The sequence below is a fragment of the Gopherus evgoodei genome, chromosome 14 (genome assembly GCF_007399415.2).
Source record: "Gopherus evgoodei ecotype Sinaloan lineage chromosome 14, rGopEvg1_v1.p, whole genome shotgun sequence".
Taxonomy (NCBI): domain Eukaryota; kingdom Metazoa; phylum Chordata; order Testudines; family Testudinidae; genus Gopherus; species Gopherus evgoodei.
Genome location: NC_044335.1, coordinates 11,307,512 through 11,329,144, shown reverse-complemented (window position 1 = coordinate 11,329,144; position 21,633 = coordinate 11,307,512). Strand labels below are relative to the sequence as shown.

The 21,633-nt window shown below is 40.1% G+C and overlaps 1 protein-coding gene across 1 annotated transcript in view; it reads left to right on the top strand.

The window, feature by feature from the left end:
- GNAS (GNAS complex locus) overlaps positions 1-21,633 on the top strand; it is a 156,246-nt gene that overhangs the window by 85,818 nt on the left and 48,795 nt on the right. The window contains exon 6 of the mRNA XM_030532848.1: positions 5,385-5,482. Coding sequence (XP_030388708.1) covers positions 5,385-5,482 — 98 coding nt within the window. The remainder of the gene's footprint in view (positions 1-5,384; positions 5,483-21,633) is intronic.

The following is a 21,633-nucleotide window of genomic DNA, read 5'->3' as shown; positions in this document are numbered from 1 at the left end:
TAAATTTGTGTTTTAGTTCATTTTTGTGCTGATTGCTGATCTGAAAAAAAAGAAACTTAATATTTTAGGGCATATTTGAAGATTATTGGATTGTTGGATTATTTAAATCTGTTTTAATACTAAATGTGCACCAAACTGTTGGGCTAGCTATCCCAAATCTGTTAGGGCAATTAGAGTTCAGCTGTGAGAAAATTACACAAACGTGTAAATCGATCTTTCTCTTTCTCCTCCTTTCTTCTCAGGTAACCAGAGCAGCAGGGACTTTGGACAACAAGTCCTTTCCCTCACTGCACTGTGAACAGCTTTATAACTAAAAATAAACTCCAAGTTTTTGGGACCAGGGGAAAGGAAACATCAAAATAAGAAAAGCCTAGAAAATACAAAGTTTTAATCAGAGGGCAACACATGGGGTAGGAGAAATGAAAACAAGACTGAGAATTAAGAATTTACTGACAATTGGGCACACAAAAGGGTTGGGAGGAGGAAAAGAACTAACGAGAGGCAAGAGAGATTTTTGAAATAATACTGATTGAAACTTTCTCCTGCTTCTTGTATCCCACCTGCATTTTCCTTTGCAAGGAAATTATTTCTTTCTTCAAATATCGATTAATTTCATGTTAGAGAGACAGCTGTGGTTTTGAATTTGACCTAATTTTAAAACTGTTAATATTTAGAATCCCATAGTCTTTCCTAGGTGTAACACCAGTTGATGTCAAATTTGGCTTTTTGTTCCATGAACACTTAAGGGGGAGGGGGAAAAAAGGCTGAAAAAAATTAACCTCATTCTCTGAATAAACTTTTCCATGCCCTCTAAAGATCTCTTCCCCCATAGAAAAAAAAGTGTGCGGGGAGGATTAGGATTACACCACTGGGGAAATTCAAAAATGAGTGCACAGTTATGTGTCTAGTTTGTGTGCACAATTACTAAAGAGTGAACACCCAATAGTGATTGTGTGCTTGACAGTTCATTTAGATGCTTGCTTGCCACAATTGCACAAACACTCAGGGTGGTTACGTGTGCAGATTAGACCTGCACATTTTTCTGGCCTGCAAATCTGGACTGCTAAATCTACTTCCAGTTAGCAAATGGCAGATGGTCTTGATAATAGTCCTGCCATGAGTGCTGGGGGCTGGATTAGATGACCCCTTGAGGTCCCTTCCAGTCCTATGATTCTATGATGACCATTAAGATACTAGAACAGTTAGAGCTGTAATTAAACGCATTGGCTGAAAGGGGATTTCAGCTGGCAAAACCAAGAAGCTGAATTTCTTTGCAGAGGTCCTAAAATAAAACTTTGGGAATTGGATACGGCTGCTGTTTTATCACATGGACAGTATAAGAATGTGAGGTACTTCTGACGTATCTTTCTGGGGAGGATATAACCTAATCATGTGCTGTATGCCCATGAAACAGGAATATTCTGCTCATTGGTAAACTGCCATTTCCATAGCAGAGCTCCTGAAGAGATATCCAAACAATGGTGTCTTAAAACTGCAGTGCTAGTTAGAGACATTTCTTTCCTTTAAACAAGAAGTAGGGAAAATGTAATTTTAAAAAACCCAACAACTGTACAATGATTATTTGAAAGGTCATATGCAGTTCTGCTTGCAGAAAAGGTGACTCGGAATATGGTACCTAAGCCAGTGAATAACCAGTCTAAGGAAATTAATTCCCAACTGCTTAAAAGCTCTGATAGAGAGAAAAGTCTATGGTTATTTATAACAGTCGTGTGTGCAGTGGTTTGTGTACTTAAATTACTAATCGGTTTCTTGTTTCTTTTAAGTTTATTCAAAAATTCTTTGTTGGGCTAGAAGCCAGAAATATGATTATATATAAAACATGTAAAGTTGCTGGAGTTCAAACTTATTTTTTCACATGCAGAAAGCCTTTTTTCATATAGTATTTTTAGTATGTCTCTGGCAGGTGCACTGAAGTATAGAGCTTTCCTGGGAGATGTGTTTGATTATAAACCATTTTAGTAACATATGTCATCTTTAACTCTGGCACAATAATAATATCTAGTTCTTGTATGGTGCTTTTAATCCATAAATGCAGTGTGCTTACATCTGTTGTTACACTGCAAAAAGTTAAATCCTGTAAATCCTTTGATAATTTATTTTGTAAGTTACAGATGTTAGAAGTCTGATGTAGCCCAATTATATCATTCTTGAGATATAGATACCTTCCAGTAATCACCGCTTATTTGAAACCCAGAAGAGCAATTCCTCTGTACTTCTGTGTACATTTGAACATAAATGAATCAGTCTGTGTTTTTTAATTATTATTTAAATTGAGTGGATTGCTGACACTTCCAAAACTATAAACAGACCTTAAATTCAGGCAATATATCACCCTTAAGTGAGGAAAAGAGTAAAATAAATATTTTTATCATAGCGGATTTGGGAAACTTGAAAGGGAGCCAGTGTTTGTTATGGCCCATCTTAAATGCCTCAAAACTAAGTTTTTAGAATTCTTATTTTTCCCCTTTAATTTTTTTAAACATTTATTTTCAGGAGGTCGGCATAATGAACCTCTTTCTGTGGAAATTAGCTTATTAGTCATTAATAAATAAAAAGACCGAAAAAAATATTCTGATTGGATAAATAAATTATTCCACAGGATGAATGTGGCCCCGTAGTATCTAATCTGTGCATAGTATGTGTACAAATTGAGGAACTGAATGTGTGTTAATCAGGTATAGAATTTACTGCTCTTTGATACACTGTTATTCTGATAGATGAACAGCCAAGCAGGCTTCAGAGGTGGTAACTCTTAGCCACAAGCTCTCTGTTGCCCATCTCTGGGTTTAGTAATTATATTCCAGTCAGCAGTAGCATAGCATAGAGCAGGGGTCGGCAACCTTTCGTAAGTGGTGTGCCGAGTCTGCATTTATTCACTCTAATTTAAGGTTTTGCGTGCCAATAATAAATACATTTTAACATTTTTAGAAGGTCTCTTTCTATAAGTCTATAATATATAACTAAACTATTGTTGTGTGTAAAGTAAATAACGTTTTTTAAAATGTTTAAGAAGCTTCATTTAAAATTAAATTGATATGCAGAACCCTACCCCCCCCCCCGGACCAGTGGCCAGGACCCGGGCAGTGTGAGTGCCAGTGAAAATCAGCTCACGTGCCGCCTTTGGCACGTGTGCCATAGGTTGCTTGTCCCTGGCATAGAGAGATGTAGACTTTGGAGACAGTCAGCATGTTGAATTGCACTTGGAAGCAAACAGGAAACCAGTGCAAAGCACAAGCATTACCTTCCCTTTTAGCCCTATTCTGCCCAACAAGTGTCTGCTTTCTGCTCTACCTAAAACTTCCACCTAGTCTTCAGGTAAATCACATTGATCCATCTCCTGAAATATCTTACACAGCAAATATTCCTTCCCTCAAGGAATTTGAAATTTTCAGGCCTCTTGTTGTTACAATGATGGACTGAGATGGAGAGTGACCCCTTATGCATTTTAGACTTTTGGAGGCCTTGTGTTCCTGGAATTTGTTGTTCAAACGAGATATTCGGCCATTTGTTGTTGGTTTTCTAATTATTTATTTATTTTTACTCTCTGCACATATGACAGTACAAGATCTTACTGCTTGGGTAAGAGTAGGTATTGAACGGTGTCCAAACAGTCCTTCCACGTGGTCACTTACACAGCAGGGAAATCAGTTGTCACTGGCATGTAGAATCAGTCAACATAATCTACAAGTTAAGAATCATCTCTTGGAGAAAGTAGATTTGGATCTGCGCTCTCCTTTTACTTTAAAAATAAATACAATAAAATTTAAGACAAAGAGGTTGTCCGTTGCACTGTTTTATTTCAGGGTCTTTTTGGAAAAAGTGTCAGTGTTTTTGCATAGCACATGCTTTCCAATTTGTATTACGTCTGCATTCTGGGATGGGATGTTACTGTTTTCTAAACTTCTTTTGTAGGTCTGTGTGGAAATACTTTTCAGGTATCTGCATAACTATCGACTTAGAACATAATATAGCATGTATTGTTTATTTCTCTCCTTTTCCCCATTAGTTCCTTATTATACCCGTATTGTGCAGAACTGGAATTTGTAGATACATATTTCTTAGATAGTTGAAGTGTACAGGTACTGAAGATACTGTACTTTTATTTTTAGTACATTTATTAGGAGGGAGGGTTTTATTTGTTACCATACATATTTTATTAATTAGGATTTTGTCTTGTTGCATGGAATCATTTTACTAATGTATTGGTCATGCTCTGTTTTGATTTGAGAAATGTCCCTGGTGCAGTGTGTGTGGGTTCAGACTGTCAAATTATGGAAAGTAGTAGGTGGGGCTAGTGTCCCACCACTGTTACTTGTAGATATTGAGAGTCTGGGGGGACAGATGTCAGAAGTATGTTTCTGTTACCTTACTTTTTATGACATCTTTTCCTACCTCATACTCCTCCTAATCTAGGCTTTTGGTTGAGGTATCTCTGTGAGGTTTTATTCCTGATATCTTGCTATTTACAAAAGCAAATGTTCTTTTTTTAAGAGACATCTTTTGAGCTTTGTAATCTTCAGGGATGGATCTGCTGGTGGAAAAGAAAGTTCCTGTTCTCTGCAGATAGTGATTTATATTAGGGGGAATCACATTTTTGAATGCACTTAAATCACTTAGGTGCCTATCTCCCATTTTCAGAAGTGGCATAGGCACTTGGGAGCCCACTTCATTGAGAGTTAGCCGGACTTAGGCACTTAAGTCACTTTTGAAAATGGTCACTTTAGTGCTTTTGGAAAATGTTACCTAGATCCACACTCCGTCACTTCCTGTGAATTGGAGTTTTTTTTTTTGTTTGAAGCTGACAGAGGTGGTGATATTCTATGTACGCCCTTTGGTCACATGACTTGTGGATTTCCCAAGAGTTCTAAATTATTTTAGTTTGTTATTGAGCCTCTGCATCTTGTGTCTAAAATCAAGGATGTGGTCTCTACTTTACATAAGAATTACAGGTATGTATGCATTGTGTGTGGGAGGGGGAATACTTGGCACTCGGCAATGTAAATGTGCTAGCCCCTGAAAATGGTGAACTAAGTAACACAGGGAAGGTAATACCAAGAGTTAGCGGAAGAGAGAAATTGAGGAGCAAGCTTTGCCAAACAGTTAGTGGTACATATTGGGAAGTACCAACAGCATGCTCAAAGCTGCACATGTATGAGAACATGATCTGTGCCCACAGACAAAGCAGTTCAAGGACAGTGTATCAGATTGTCTAAAGTCAAGATGGTATAGAAATCTAGCTGTGTTCTAAAGTTAGCACTAAGCATGTTTCATTTCTCATGATTATAAAGCATTCATAATCGTTTTTCTTTATATGTATATACTCCTTTTCGTGCTGACATTTTTCCCCTCTGTTTTGCTTTCAGGAGTTTTATGAACATACAAAAACACTTTGGCAAGATGAAGGTGTGAAAGCCTGCTACGAGAGGTCTAATGAATATCAATTGATTGATTGTGCACAGTAGTAAGTAGTACTTCTGTTCTGATATATATTGTCAATAGCTATAATTTTAGTATTTGCAAATGATAGAATGCACTTTGTTTCCTGACACACACATTCTATCCCATGAAAAGAATAAATGTTTACTATACAGTGAAACCTGTCTTAATCAGCCACTTGTGGGACCACTAAAGTTAGTCAGGTAATGGTAGTTTTACATGTTAAAGACAAATTATATTGCAGACATTGGAGATCCCTTTAAGCAGTCTTGATAGAAGACTCAATTTTTCCTGAGATAAACTGTGTCTTAACGGTGTGTCTGAAAGCCAGTCCCCTTCCTTTCCAGTGACAATCACTTGGACTGCACCTCCTTGTCCACTGGCAATCAGATAAAATCCCTGAGGCATCAGCAATTGTTTATGTGGAAAAGTTAGACTGGGAGGAACATCTACTTTATTTGTAGCTTTTTAATGCAATTTAGTAACTAGAAAGAAGGTGATGGAGCCACCAGCAGTGGCTTGATGCATAGTTAATACAGACTTCAGAATGGGAATCACTCCACTCCCATATTAATATTACTATGTATAGTAATAATTATAGGGATATTAAGAGACTGGAGGCAAATTTGCAGATCTTTACTCATAGCAGAGTTCAGAAGTTCAGTAGTTTTACTGTGTTTGTTTTCTATAAAGATTACGTATACTTTAGTCATAGTCTTAGAGTTGAAGGCCAGAAGGGACCACCAGAACATCTAGTTCTCGAGTGCATAATGAAACCTTTTTTATTTGGAAGAGTTATAGGTAAAAGGTACCATCTATGAATATTGGAGTCTTATCATTCTCTTTAGCTTTTGGTAGAAGTCAAAAGCAAGATTTTGTGATTGAGGAAACAGTTGCATCTCATTTCATATAACGATCAGTGGTCGGGAGTGCTTGAGACTGCGTTTAGGACTGGGTCTTTCACAAGTTTAAAAGCATTAGATAAAGTAAAATATGATTTTATGTCTCTGTTTACCTCAGACCAAAAGTAAGTCTAAAATTATCTTTGCTATAAAGAGTCTGCCTACCATGACTCTTGCACGGTTCTGGGTCTTAAGAAACCACTGTAAAGTTATGACAATGTTTCTAATACGATTTTGTTTGACCTGCAGTTAGACCACCCTCCTCTAGGTTACTGATATTTTTCTAGTCCTTTATGTCGTCACTTAAAGTGGTTTCATTGTAAGTTTATTTGCTGCACAACAAGAAATATTTAGAGGTTTGGGATTTTGAGTTTGATGTATAATACTCTAGCCTAAAGTGTTGCTCTGTCCTTACTAACAACTAGTAAAAACCATGTTTCTGGTAGTGTTTGGTTACCTTCCTGTTTCTGCTAGCAGAAGTAGGTAATATTAGGAACTTGGACTCCCTCTGTCATGTTGCTCTGTATGGGAGTGGGATAACAGTTTTATCTTTTGTTTAAGATGAAAACTCAGGAGACAACTTAAAAGATTTTTTGCAATTGTTCATGATTCCTGGACATGGACTTTGTGTTGGGTCAGCAGGCAGGAATGGCCTTTGATGGTTTTACCATCCTGCTCCATCTAATGGAATGTTGATTTTTACAGCATGGGTTGTTGAACTAAAAATAAAACCTGACCACTAGTGACAAATTACAGAAATTTGTCTAGACTATTTTTCATTGTCCAATTCGTTTTTAATTTATTCTGTAATCTCAACGTTTACATTGTTTTTTAACTTAGAATTTGTTGCAGCATTTTAGCAGTTCTTTTTATAAAGAATTTTGTCCTTGTTAGTTATAGTTCCTTTTGGTGCTTTTTGATACTGCACTATTCAGTATTTTTAATATTCTAGAACCAAAGGGTAAATGCTGATACTGAAAAATGTTTGCTCAGAAATTAACTCTGCTTTGAAATCACGGCATACCTCATTGCTACTGAATCTTCTAGAAAAGTATCAAAAATTACTTTTAGCAAAATTATAATGACAGACTGATTATCTTCAGATTGATCCAATGGCCACACTTAAAACAAACTAATAAAAGAAACCCACCAAAGACAAAACAGAGATTCCACCACTGAGGACTATTTTGGTTTCAGTGTGAAGAGAACCATTAATAATGGTAATGGGCGTTAGGTTTCTATTCTACAGTTAAATTACTCTTCTAAGAGACAATTTGTTCAGAGAAAATATCCAAGGTTTTTAAACGCTTTCTGCTTTTTAAAACTGCCAGAGTAAAACAAGAAATGGGCGCTACTGAATTTAAATAATACAAATTCTATTAATCATCTTTGGTTTTCAAAATAAATGTAGTTTCCACGATGTTTTTTTGCTCCTCCAGAGTTAATCTTTTTTAAAAGGTTCAGTGACTTCTGTCTCCTCTGAGCCACTCACACCCTAAGTTTATACAATTTTGTTGATAGAAATTGGCAGTTATCTATTTCTAAGGCTGATTGAGTGTTTTGTAAATGTGTATTACTTTTTACCATAGTCCTCTTCACTAGGACTGCTTCCAAGTGTGTATTGGTGAATACTTAATTGTTTTTTACAAGAGCAGTCTAATTCTTTTATTTATATATGTTTATATATAGATTACTAATAAGCATGTTCGCACTCTTGCAGGTAGTGTATTAATATACAAAAGGGTTTGCAAGATACAGGAAACTTGGGTTTCATAAGTTGTTTAAAACCAAGCTTTTTAGTTTTTCTATACAGTAACAGTGAAGAAATCAACTTGAAATTTATGTATTTGGCATTCCAAAATTTTGCTTATCAAAGGTGAACTTGACCCATCCCTGTGCAAAGCCTGCATAAAGCCCACACACAGCCTTTGTGCAGGAAGAATGGAGATTGAGAGGATGGCATCTGCCTTCAGTCAGTGGGCAGGCTGTGATCTAGCCCCTGCATGGCTGTTGTTCCAGCCAGTGAGCTAGCATAGCAGCCACTGCCCCCTCCATTGACCCTCTTATGCATTTCTGGGGGCAGATTCTGATTCCTCCCTTTCCTTTCATACTTGCTGATTTGGAGCCAGAGCTGTAGTCCTCTTGGCAGTGCAGAGGGAGTGTGGAGACAGACCTGCATGGTCTCCCCATGTGCATGCCTCCTTGCACAGTGGCACAATGAAGGTTAAAATGCTACAGAGAGGTGGGCCTTCTGTACTAGGGTGAGACACACCTCAAGCCAGCAATTTGTGTGTAATGGTGCGTGAATTGAGCTTTATTTTTCCTAGGTTCGGGGCTTAGATTCTGTTTCTTCCCACTGAATCCATCTGCCTGTCCGTAACTTGCCAAGATGGAAAGACTAAGCCCTGCCCCATGGCCTAGACTGACCTTCATTCTTTTAGAAATTAAAAAGTGAAATAATTTGGCCCCTCTAGTCTCTCTCTCTCTCTCTCTAGTTTTTTTTTAGTGGAAAAATCTGAGGAGTTGGCTGGGCTTACTTCTGTATAACTTTGTTTCTCCTTTCATAGTTCTGGGTTTTTTTTTTTAAAGAGGACAGTTGATTCTCTATATTGAGAGAAAGAATAGCTATTTTCTAGCAGAGGGTTCCAGAGAGATTTTAAATTATGATGTTACTTCTAGTCTTAAGTCATGTTGAAAAGCAAGAGATTTTGGGATGTGCAGACTCACACTCTTTCACAGACCAAGAAGAGCCCACCCATGTGTAGAGCAGAGGTGCTTATCCTAGCTGCCTCTCCCGTCTCCATGAAAGAAGCCCCATCCCTTATCTAATCAGTCATATTTTTAGAGCATGCTTCACTGGATTGTCTAGGCATCAGTATCGTGGAGTATTATCTCTCTTCCATGCACGTCCAGCAGCTAAGCCCTATAGTTACTTTATTCTAACTATTTAAAAACTTTTCAACATCTTTCCATGGTAGGTTACGTATTTAATGCACCTGGACTGCCTCTGTCTTTCTCTTCCCCCTCCCCACCACCCAAATACACATTATGATGAAATTTACATAGAACTGCTTGGGAGGCACAAGGCTCTAACCTTAACTGTAAGAACAAGTCTTCTGCTGTCTTCTGTCCCTCACTTCTGCTTTTAATACCCCCCTTCCAGTTTTGCAGCTTGAAACTATACCCAGGTTTGCTGAGAGTAAATAACATTTGTCAACATAGAGGCATCCCTGTTGATTTTGAAAGAGTAGCTGCCTCTACTCATCATGAGCTTTACTGTACATCCTGCTTACTAATGCTTGCAGTTTTAGGGGAGTAGGATGGAGACTGTTTCCCTTCTCTTAACTGGACTAAGTAACTAGTTACTTTCAGTTCTGTTTTTAGAAAATGTGCGGTCTGGGAGCTTTCATCAGTTTCACTCAATATGGAATGTTCTGTAGGTGTGAGAAGGGAACTATATTGAGGAGGAAAATAGGACTCCTTGTCCTTGAATATTCTAGAGATTCACATTGGGGGAAAAAATAGAAATGTTTACAGAAGTTGCACTGTAATATTTATCATTATTTCTGACTAGTGATATAGAATACAGAAAACTCAAAGCAATGATAGATGATTTAACATTCCTATCTAGTCCATGAAGAGCACAAAACTGCATTTTTATTCAAAAATACACATTACTATTTAATATTAAAGAATGTAAGGTTCATTGTCTCCATTTTACTGCCTCAGTACTTGTTTGCAGCATCAAAGGCACATTTCCGTAGCTTGAATTTGGTTTTGTCTTGTAATAAAGCTTCACTGCATTGTATTAATGATATGTATTGAGTTAGCACCTGTGGGGGGAGGGCCCCATTTTACCTGGTACTGTACAAATACATAACAAAATTGTTGTGGTTCAGATTTGAAAAAGTATTTAGGTGCCTAAAGATGCAGATAGATGCCAAAATACCTTTTAAAATCTTGAGCCTCTCTTCTTTGATTTTGACATTTATAGTTTATTTTAACATAGTTGTAATGCTTAGTGTACTAGTCAATATTCCGAAGTGCATTTTGTAAAAGTAGTGAAATCTTAGTAATATGAGTCCTCACTACAGCCTCTGCTGTTAAATCTTTCAGAACTGGGGTGATCACTGTACATGCAGACCCTTGAGGTATGGATTCTGGGTTCTACTGTAATGCGTTGTCTTGATTAATCAGACTGATTCCTTTCACTAATTTTCAAGGCAGTCTTTACATCGATCTAACTTGCAGTTTGTGTAATATTTATAAGGAATAAAATCCATTAAGGGGCATAATTTCATTTGGAGGGCTGTCTTGTTATCAGAAAATACAAGCTGCACTGATTGTTCTCTTAAATATATTACAAAACCACATAATTCCAGAACACAAGTATATCGAGTTAATTCAGCAGGGCCATTAATTTTGCTGTAATTTGTGAATGAGTTAATATCTACTTTGTGAAACTGGATACAGTAGGAAACATTGAGTCTAAATATATATAAAAAAGGAATGTATTAAGATGTTAATGTATGGTCTAGGAGCTCAAGGATCAAACTTCAGTAATTGCTACCATTTTTTCATGGGGAGACTTTTGACTAATCAAGCTATCCACACAGATTGTTAATCTTTTTTTTAAACCCACTTCAGAAAATGTGCCGTATACATAGCAAGTGTTTTTAGTCAAATGCAATCTTATCCCACACAATCCTAAAACTAATCTGAATAATCATTTTAATGTTTTAGGGCTCAGCTATTATAGGCGGGGCTGTTAAAACCAGCTGTTACTGAAGTTGTCAGATAGTTCCCATGCTAAGACCATGTTTTCAGTTGCTTATAACTTTGCCAAACTTTAATAATTTGGTATGAAATTTTGCATTCCAAGTGTCTGCCTCAGGCTGAATTATTTTGGGCAAAATTTGATCCAATACGTTCAGCCATTTCTAAGAGCAGGACTACGGAAAAATGCATTGTTTTACCCAAATTAAAAAGTTGGGTTTTTTTGAAAAGTTCTTGTCACCCCCATGCTTTAGAGCAGGACTTTAAACTTGTTTGAGGTGGTCTTTACGTCAGAGATACGACTTTTGGAGTCCGTGTGAAATCTGCCCAAACTTGGCCAAGGTTTAAGTCTTTGAAAAAATGCAGTTTGCACATACAGTAGCACCTCAGAGTTACAAAGTTACAAACACCTCAGGAGTGTAGGTTGTTCATAACTCTGAAAACTTTGTAACTCTGAACAAAATGTTACAGTGGTTCTTTCAAAAGTTTACAACTGAACATTGACTTAATACAGCTTGGAAAATTTACTGTGCAGAAGAAAAATTGCTACTTTTAACCATCTTATTTTTTAATGAAGCAAGCACAGAAACAGTTTCCTTACCTTGTCAAATCTTTGTTAAACTTCCCCTTTATTTTGTAGTAGTTTACATTTAACATAGGACTATATTGTATTTACTTTTTGTTTGTTTGCTTGTCTTTGCTGCTGCCTGATTGTATACTTCTGGTTCCAAATGAAGTGTGTGGTTGACCGGTCAGTCCATAACTCTGAGGTTCTACTGCACTCAATAGCCGACTTAGATTTCAGCAGTTAAATTCCCTCAAAATTCCCTCTGCACTGGGCATTTGTCGGTGTAGAGCTGAGCCATTGCAGCTGTGGGCTACTATTGGCTATCAGGCAGACAGTCTCTCCTGTGCTCTCAATTTCTCTCTGCTGACATGGAGTCTGAAAACCAGCCCCATCCACCCCACTTACTCCTCTCCCAGCCTCCTCCCATCTCTTGCTGCTCTCCAACCTCAGCTCCAGCAAGAGCATTCTCCAGGGACTTGCAAACCCCAGCTCCAGCAGGCTGCCTGGGAGCACAGATCAGAAGAGCCCTGCGGCTGCATGGGAGCAGCCAGGCAGCCCTACTGATGAGCTAACACAGCTCTCCTGCCTAGCTGCCCCCTGCATCTCTCTGTGCTACCTGCCCTGCAGCCCCCTGCCCTTCCTGCTTGAGCCCTCCCTGCCCTGGAGCTGCCTGAGAGCGTGGACAGGGGAAGCACCAGCTGACAGAGCAGCTTGTGTTCCTTCCCTCCTGGGGAACATTCCATGCCCACTGGGAGCCCCTTATGCAGCTCACCATGGGCTCCCCACAGTCTGTCTTCCGCTGCAGCCCTGCAAACCATGCTCCTTGAAGGGGCCACCTGTGGCCAAAGCTGATGCATCCGTGCTGCCACGGGAGCTGCCACTTCAGAGCTGGGTGACTTCCTACACACACGCACCCCTTCCCCCAACAGTAACAGGACTTTTAATGTTCAGTCAATACATCTGACTGGACACTGCCAGGTTCTCTTTTCGACTGGACACCTGGCAACCCGATGCTGACATCCTAACTTGAGTCCCGTGCACGCACAAAAACCCTTTGCTTGAACGTTGTGTTGGCTGGCCCATCAGGAGGTATAGGCCACAGCTAGCTAGTTCAGAGGTTCTCACCACAATTTTTTTAGTGGCCTCAGAGTGCAGCCACCAACTCTTGTCGGTGGCTGCACTCTTACAATTTTTGCTAAAATACTTAATTAACTTTAGGAAAAAACAAATAAATATACATGTCCAAATTTATTTACGTAGAGTTTCTTTTTGCAGACTCAATAATAAACATAATGTACAGTTGTCTCTATTCTTTACTGGATCTAAACAGAATACAAACACAAATAAGGTGCTTTGCACATTCTTGTCTTTTTTTTTTGTTGTTGCTTTTGCTTTTTTGGTTTCCTTTTTAAAAAGACTTGCTAGTAAGTCTGCTTCTGTGAAAAGTGGTTTTTGTTAATATCACTTTTCACAGCAGACTTATTAGCTACCTGGGAGGCTGTGAAAAGTGATATTAACAAACATACAAATATCAATTTTCACAGCAGAGTTACTCAACCCTGGAAAGCCAGGGGACAAATTAAGCCCTGGATGGGGAGGTGGGTAGGGAGACAGCTAGGGCCAGTGGTGATGCAGGGGTGGTGGTGAGCCAATTGACAGCACCAGCTGTCACGTGGCTGGGGTAAAGCCCCTTGACTGAAGCCTTCCGCTCTCCACCCCAGCGCTGAAGCCCAAAGCTGGAGCCTCATTGCCCCGTAAAGGCTACTCACTCACTACCTACTCTTCCAGTGCTTGTGGCTCCACGAGGGGTATGGGACCAACCTGTGCTGGTGGCCCTGGAGGAGGGTCCACTTCCCCTCCTCCCCTCCAGAGTCACTGCCCAGGAGGTTGTGGTCACAAGAAAAGCTCTTGGTGGCCGCATTTGAGAAATGTTGAGCTAGCTGGCACAACTTGTCAGCTGCTTAATGCAATCACTTGCTGAAAGAATCATTCTGTGCGATGATCCAGTCCACTCTGTGCAGCCAAGTGTTACTTGCAATGTGGCCACTAACTCAAGAGGCATTAACTTGAGTGTAGATCATTCAAGATAAATCCGCAGTGAAGCCATAGGGTTGGTCTTCATTGAAACTTACACTGGTATAACTATTGGCTCGTCTACACTGGCAACCTTAAAGTGCTGCTGCGGCTTGTGTAGTCGCAGCAGAGCGCTGGGAGAGAACTCTCCCAGTGCTCTAAAAAAACTACCTCCACGAGAGGCGTAGATACCAGCACTGTCTGCACTGGCGCTTTACAGCACTGAAACTTGCTGCACTCGGGGGTGTTTTTCACACCGCTGAGCGAAAAAGTTGCATCGCTGTAAAGTGCCAGTGTAGACAAACTGTCTCTCTCTCAAGGATGTGAAAAATCCACACCCTTGAGAGATGTAGCTATGCTGACCTAACTCCCAGTCTAGACAATTCTAGTTTGATGGAAGAATATTGTTGATCTAGCTACCACCTTTCAGGGAGGTGGATTAACTACAGCGATGGGAGAACCCCTCCTGTCACTGTGGGGAGTGTCTACACACACGGAAGTGCTACAGCAGCACAGCTTATGCTGCTGTCTCATTTTAAGTGTAGACATAACCATAGCCTCTGTGATGCTAGTCAAGTCACTTAAGCTAAACTTTTCACACATGATCACTAATTGTGTTCTATTTTCTGGATCCCCAACTAGAGACTGTGGAGTCTCATTTGCTGAGTGCTCACAGATGCAACTGAAGTAATGGGAGCTGTGCTTTGAACATATAAAGTTCTATGTAACATTAAGTACTCTGAAAAAACACTTCCTGGGCATCTCAAATTGGGCACTCAAAATTAGTGGATAGTTTTGACCTTAATCTCTCCGTGCCTGAGTTCACCATCTGTAAAATGAGATTAATAATGTCCACTCATGTCACAGGAGTATTGTGAAAATATTTTTTTAATAGTTTGTGAAGGACTTAGTGATGAGCACCATAGAAAAGCTCATGAGGAAATGAATTCTGTTTTCAATGCAGCCGGGTTTGAAAAGTGTGCAGTATGTATAACCACACATTGAACAATGAGGGAAAAACCAAGTGTTGAATAGATGCTCATGAAGCAAACACCATCTATCCTTGCACCAAATGAGGCAAGGTCCTGTGAAAAAATACTATGCAATTGTGTAATTAATGACGGTATCATAACACTTATATACAAGGGGGCCAAATTCGGGTTGCACTGGCAGCCATAATTTTCGTTTCCTAGCTTTTGAGTGCCTGACTTTGCAACTTTCATAATATTCTTTTAGCTTAGTTTTTGTATGTGTAATACTAGAAATAGCCCCAGTAGCAGCTAAACCATGGGCTACTTCATAGATCTGCCGTGACTTCTGATTCTTTGAGGTAATTGGGGAAAGTTTTTTCAAACTCTAGTCCCAAACTCCATCCAGTCTGGTGACCATTTTAATGGCTACTTGGATCATGCTCAGGGAGTCTTTTAAAACTGTACCCGATAATGAACTCTTAGAGCTGATGTCAGTCAGAGAAGCTTCATTTATGACTGGAGATGGGTGAACCATTTTATAAATGAGAACAGACCTAAGCTCTTTTATAGTAATATAATAGTTAGCACTTGTACAATGTCTTTCATCCAAGGACCTCTCTTTTTTAGCCTCACAAACACTCTAGAGAGGATAGGAACAATAAGTTATGTTCTCCTCTTACAGGGTCAGTTAGGCTGACCAGATAGCAAGTGTGAGAAATCGGGACAGGGGGTAATAGGAGCCTATATAAGAAAAAAGCTCCAAATATCGGGACTGTACCTGTAAAATCGGGACATCTGGTCACCCCTAGGATCAGTTAAGACACAAAGGATTTAAGTGACTTGCTCAGGATCCCATAATGCCTAATCCAAAGCCCATTGAAATCCATGGAATGATTGACTGACTGCAGTGGTCTTTGGGTCAGGCCTGTAGCAGGTGAGAGGCAGAGCCTGGGAATAGAAGTTTCCTGGTGACATTACACAATTCTAAGCAGTGGACTGTGCTCTCAAACATTTGAATTTCTGGTTTATTTAGCTTTGGCTTGCCCTAGGGTACCTTGTTTACAATTTGATTTTTGGTTCATTTTAATAGTGTGCTTTTTGTGCTCATTTCTTAGCTGACACTTCCTAGTTTTGACTGGAGTGGAAAAGGAAATAGTGTGAGAGAAGCTATTTGCAAGCCATTTCACAGTCCTCCAACATCAGGAAGGGCTGGAAGTAGCGTGAGAGAGCCTGTTCTCACGCTATTTCCTGCTTGAATGCCTTGCTGTGTTTTCTTCTGCTGCTGTCTGCCATTTCAGAGAAGGAGAAAGCTGGGGGGGTTGCAAGTGTAGGTACAGTAGGACACGTTTCTTGTAATTCAACACCAGCAGAGCTACTTTAATGGCCTGAAAATGAGCCAGGCAACTCCAGGAGAACTTTATGAATAATAATTTTTAAAAATTCATTTGTTTTTAACTGCTTTAGCAGGAAAAGTGCAGAATAGTAACTCTGCATAATAGCACCGGCTGATAAAAAGCCAGCAGGCACGGATCAGGGTTTTATTTTTAATTTGTCACGGTGTTGTAATTCTTTATTTTTAATTTATGGTTTTATTGTGTTTGTTTTCTCTGAGTCTGTCCAGTAGCGAAGGGTAGGCAGTTAAAACCCCCAAGTTTACTACTTGATAATCCTCCTCCACACTGACTGCACTTAGTTACAAGCTTCTCTCTCACTCTTGCCAATAAACAGTGGGTCTCCTTGCTGAAAGTCAGTCCTTTACAGGTAATACCTGGCTTAATGGGGCCACTTTGTGTTAGCCTAGCTTCCTTTTCTTAGTATTTATTAAAATGGCTCTATTTTTAACTTCATCTTTGTTTAGTACCATTTTGATTTGGTTGAGTCCCATGCCTTGACACAGTTCTGTGAGCTACTTATGATGTGTCACGTACAATATTCTTTCAAACAGGGCAGAGGCTTTATGGCCCCTGTTCAGACATGAATGAATATATCCTTACAGCGTCACTGGGTGGTTGGGAAATATTATTATCCCCATTTTACTGATGGAATACTGAAGCAAAAAGATTGTGACTTGTCCGAGGCCACGCAGGGAGTCTGTGTGGAATCTGAGAATAAAGCCCAAACTCTTGATTGATAGTCCAGTGCCTTAACCACAAGGCCATCCTACCTCATCCACAGCACATGATCACCACCACAGATAGGTAACTGGTGACTGGAGCCCCGTCCCTACCCCTGTTCATTGCTTAGAAAGTAGTGGTCCACATCCCCAAACAAACTTAAGGGTGGCAAGTTGGGCTGGCTGCCTGATCCCCTGGGTACGTACGTGGGTGGCTAGCCCAAGCCACTGCCCATGTCACTGCAACCACACTGCTATTTTTAGTATGACAGCTCAAGCAGAAATAGCATGTCTGTCTACCTGCACTGTGAAGCATGCTTCTTGGAGAGAGAGAACAAAGAGATTGGGTTGGAACTGGCTCCTTTTAAGAATCTCAACCTGGCCCTGCTTCCAAGCAGATCCTCCCTTTTCCTAATCATCGCACACCCTTGGAGCACTTTGCAACCCTGGAAACTGGATTGTCCAAAGTGTTAATACTGAGTAATCCCCAGTGTCTTTTAAGGATGAGCTATCATCAAAATGCTTAGTGCCTGATTTTCAAAAAATGAGCATTCATTTTAGCTGTAGGTTCTAATGATTTCACATGCAAATAGTGCATTTGCTCATGCAGATAGTCATACCTACATATCCATTTGCATGTTCAAATATCTAATATGTATGCAAAGTCATGGCAACTGAGTTAACAGAATAGGTGTGCAGTTGCATGTGTACATTTACAAAAAACTGTTTATTTGAATAGAAAAGGTTTTCAAATTAAATTCTCTAGTAGAGTTGCATTTTGTTTTGGGGCTAGGTAGAGCCATAAGTGTTTTGTTCAAATAACTTTCTCCCTTCTAAAAGACTTTCTCCCTTGTAAAAGAAAGGAGTACATTCAAGATTGTTTTGAATGGCAAAGGCACAAGGAGTCAGCTGGTGACATATATGCCAAAGTGACAAGCACAATAAAATTTTGGGCTGCTAAAGAATATATAGAGAATCTGGAAGATCATTTGTTCAGCATATGTTCTGTATCTAACACTCTCTTTACTTTTAATAGGCTACTTTAAAATCAAAGTGATGTTATGAAAAATGAGATCATATGAGTAAGCACTAAATTTTAATTTTGAAAAGATACAATGTACAGAAAATAGCCAACTGAACGATACAGTACTGAAAGTAATTCACTTGGATTTTAACATTCTACAGATTAAAGTGAAATTGTTATATACCCATTTTTCTTCATGACCTTGCATATGTCCATAAAATTAACATGGTGTTAAAATAGTACAATTAGGTATTAGAAATATATATTTAAAGACGTCCATGAGTCATTGATGAAGATGATAGATTTTCATGGTAAAAATGGCAAATTTCATTTTTTGATAAAGAATATTACGGTTACATCTCATAGACTCATAGGTCAGAAGGGACCAATCTGATCATCTAGTCTGACCTCCTGCACAAGGCAGGCCACAGAACCCCACCCATCCAATTTTATAACACCCCCTATCCCAGGATCGAGTTATTGAAATCTTCAAAATTGGTTTGAAGACCTCAAGCTGCAGAGAAACCACCAGCAAGTGACCCGTGCCCCACGCTGCAGGGGAAGGCGAAAAACCTCCAGGGCCCCTGCCAATCCGCCCTGGAGGAAAATTTCTTCCCGACCCCAAACTACATGGTTTGCAGTGTTCTGATGAGTATGAATAGTACAATGAATGACATCATGTGAATAAACACTTGCGACTTCTATTCCAGACAAAAAATCTAGAGCTAAACTTTTAAAGAAAACTACAGTATGTATTATTGGTGTGTGAAAGTTGCTCTGATACAGTATTTAATATTTGCAATTTTTTACTGCATACTTTTCCCACACCAACCTATATCTGCAATGAACCATGTGTTTTGGTAGCATTTGGTAAATGGGACTGTACAAATCTGCCCTTTGAAATTTACTGAGACTTTTTGAAGTTTCATACAAAAGAATCTAGAAAATGGCTCAAAGTTTGTGGTTTAACCTTAGCTGGCTTTTGTATTTTAGTTGAAATGCTTTTCTTCCCCAAAGTTTGCTTTGTTGTTCCATAAATTATCAACATGAGAGCAATAGGATGAGAAGACAATTGGTAAATTTGTTTTCAATGGACTTACACTCTTTTGGAGAGAGTGGCAGATTTCAGATTGGCCTTTGTTGCTTTTGTGAAGAGAGCACCTTAATAATACCCCTCTACCCCAATATAACGCGGTCCTCAGGAGACAAAAAACCTCAACGTGTTATAGGTGAGACCGCCTTATATCAAACTTGCTTTACCCTCCCCCCGTTCCTTGTTCCCTGACTGCCCCGTCCAGAGACCTCCATCCCTAATCACCCCCAGGATCCCACCCCCTACCCAACTCCCCATCCCCTGCCTGCTCCAACCCCTATCCACCCCTCACCACCAGTGGCAGGAAATGCAGCAGCCCGGCCTCAGTCCGCTCCACCCTGCTAGCTCCCAGCCATGGCACTCTGCTTCCCGCCATCGGTGAGTGTGGGTAGGTTGAGGAAAGGATGCCCCCCCCGCCCCTCACCTGCGGCGGGAAGCAGAGCGATGTGGCCCCAGCCTGCTCTGCTTTCCTTGCCCTGGCCCCCGCCATGTCACTGGGGGGCGGCTGGGGAAAGGTCCTGCACTCACCAGCGGCGGGAAGCGGAGCGCCATGGCCGGGATCTGGCAGAGTGGAGCTGGCTGGGGCTCGGCTGCTCCGCTTCCCGCCGCCGGTGAGTGCGGGGAGGTTGGGGAAAGGACGCCCTCCTGTACTCACCTGCGGTGGGAAGCGGAGCGCTGCGGCTGGGAGCTGGCGGAGTAGAGCGGGTTGGGGTCAGGCTGCTCCACTTCCACTGCTGCTGGTGAGTGTGGGGGGGATCCCTTTCCCCAACCCCCTCCCCCAAGCGACACGCTAATCCTCTGGGCCACTCTGGGACTACGGGCCCCCAAAAAGTGCCCTCCCCCAGCTCCTGCCCTCCAGATCCTGTGGAGGGGGAGCCACTGACTTCCCCCGAGACCCTCTGCCCCTTATCAAACTCCTCAGCCCCGGCCTGGCCCAACACCCTTAACACGCTGCTCAGAGCAGCGTGTCAGAGCTCATCATGTTGTATGCGAACCCGCGTTCTGTTGGGGTAGAGGTGTACATAGATGCAAACTCAGCTACAGAATATAAATCAGGGGTAGGCATCCTATGGCACGTGTGCCGAACGTGGGACACGAGCTGATTTTCAGTGGCACTCACACTGCCCAGGTCCTGGCCACTAGTCCGGGGGGCTCTCCATTTTAATTTAATTTTAAATTAAGCTTCTTAAATATTTTTAAAACCTTACTTACATACAACAATAGTTTAGTTATATATTATAGACTTATAGAAAGAGACCTTCTAAAAACATTAAAATGTATTACTGGCATGCGAAACCTTAAATTAGAGCGAATAAATGAAGACTCGGCACAGCACTTCTGAAAGGTTGCCAGCCCCTGATATAAACCAATGGAATATACACCTCTGCCCCAATATAACGCTGTCCTCGGGAGCCAAAAAATCTTACTGCTTTGATCTATGATAGGTGAAACCACGTTATATTGAACTTGCTTTGATCCGCCAAAGTGCGCAGCCCCCCACGTCCGTCCCCCCCCCCCCAGCTCTGCTTTATCGCTTTATATCTGAATTCATGTTATATCAGGTCACGTTATATCTGGGTAGAGGTGTATTACCAAAGTGCTAATAATTATACAGGGGAGTGAAGGGGTAGGGGGCTGAACTTGGACAAATTTCTTTTTTTTTTTCTTTCTTTTTTTTTTTTCAGGCAAGCACATTTCAGTTAGACAATATTTTCTTTTTTGCAAAGCCAGTATTTTTTAACTTGCAATCAAGACAGATTTACTCAGTGGCCATCTAAGAAGAATTTAAATTTATAACTTGTCAGCGCAGATAAAGTTCATTTGGGGTCTGTAAGAGATGGTGTAAAACTCTTGACAGGTTGACAATAAATTGTGAAGATTGGAGGCTTTATTGACTATTTTCAGTTTAACTATAATGTCCAATACTTATAAGAATAATCCATTAATGTGTGATTTGATGGATGTATTCCAAGTTCTTACTAAATAGTTAATCAGAATTGACTCAAAATAAATTCTTCGTTGAATTCATGTTGCATTTTTAGTTGTACAATATAAAGCAACACTCTTATGTATCAAACGTTGTACTACTTAATTATTTTGTTTTATGATTGTAAAACTTAATAAAGATTTAATGGGCTGAATTCATCCTTGTAACTTTATTAAGTCAGTAAATTTAGACTCAGCATGAATTAGGCTTTATCATCTTTAGATTTTAGTAACTATTTTAAGTAGCAATTTAACTGTTAAAGAATTTGTTGGCCAAGTGAGCTGTGCATGTGGTGAGCTGGTATAAAAGCGTTTCATGTTTTTAAAATCCTAGTTTACATCACCAGGAGAAGTTAGTTGAGTTTTGTGATTCTGGCCCTGTAGTAGGTACCTCATCATAGTACCAGGCTACAATTGGCAATAAAATGGCATAATTGACATTTTCATGACAAGAAAAGCTTAAGGGTCAAAAAGCAGCCATGTGCCATACACAGAGATTTGAGACATGTTGATAGAGCTAAATGAGGGAATTTCATAGTGCTTGCCATCACTATACTTAGCTCTAACAGATGTTGTTAGTCTTTCCTTTTCATGAGCATCAGATTTATGTCCTTCTGACACCAAATACATTTTTAAAATGTTGATTTAAAAGACATGCAAGTAATGTTCT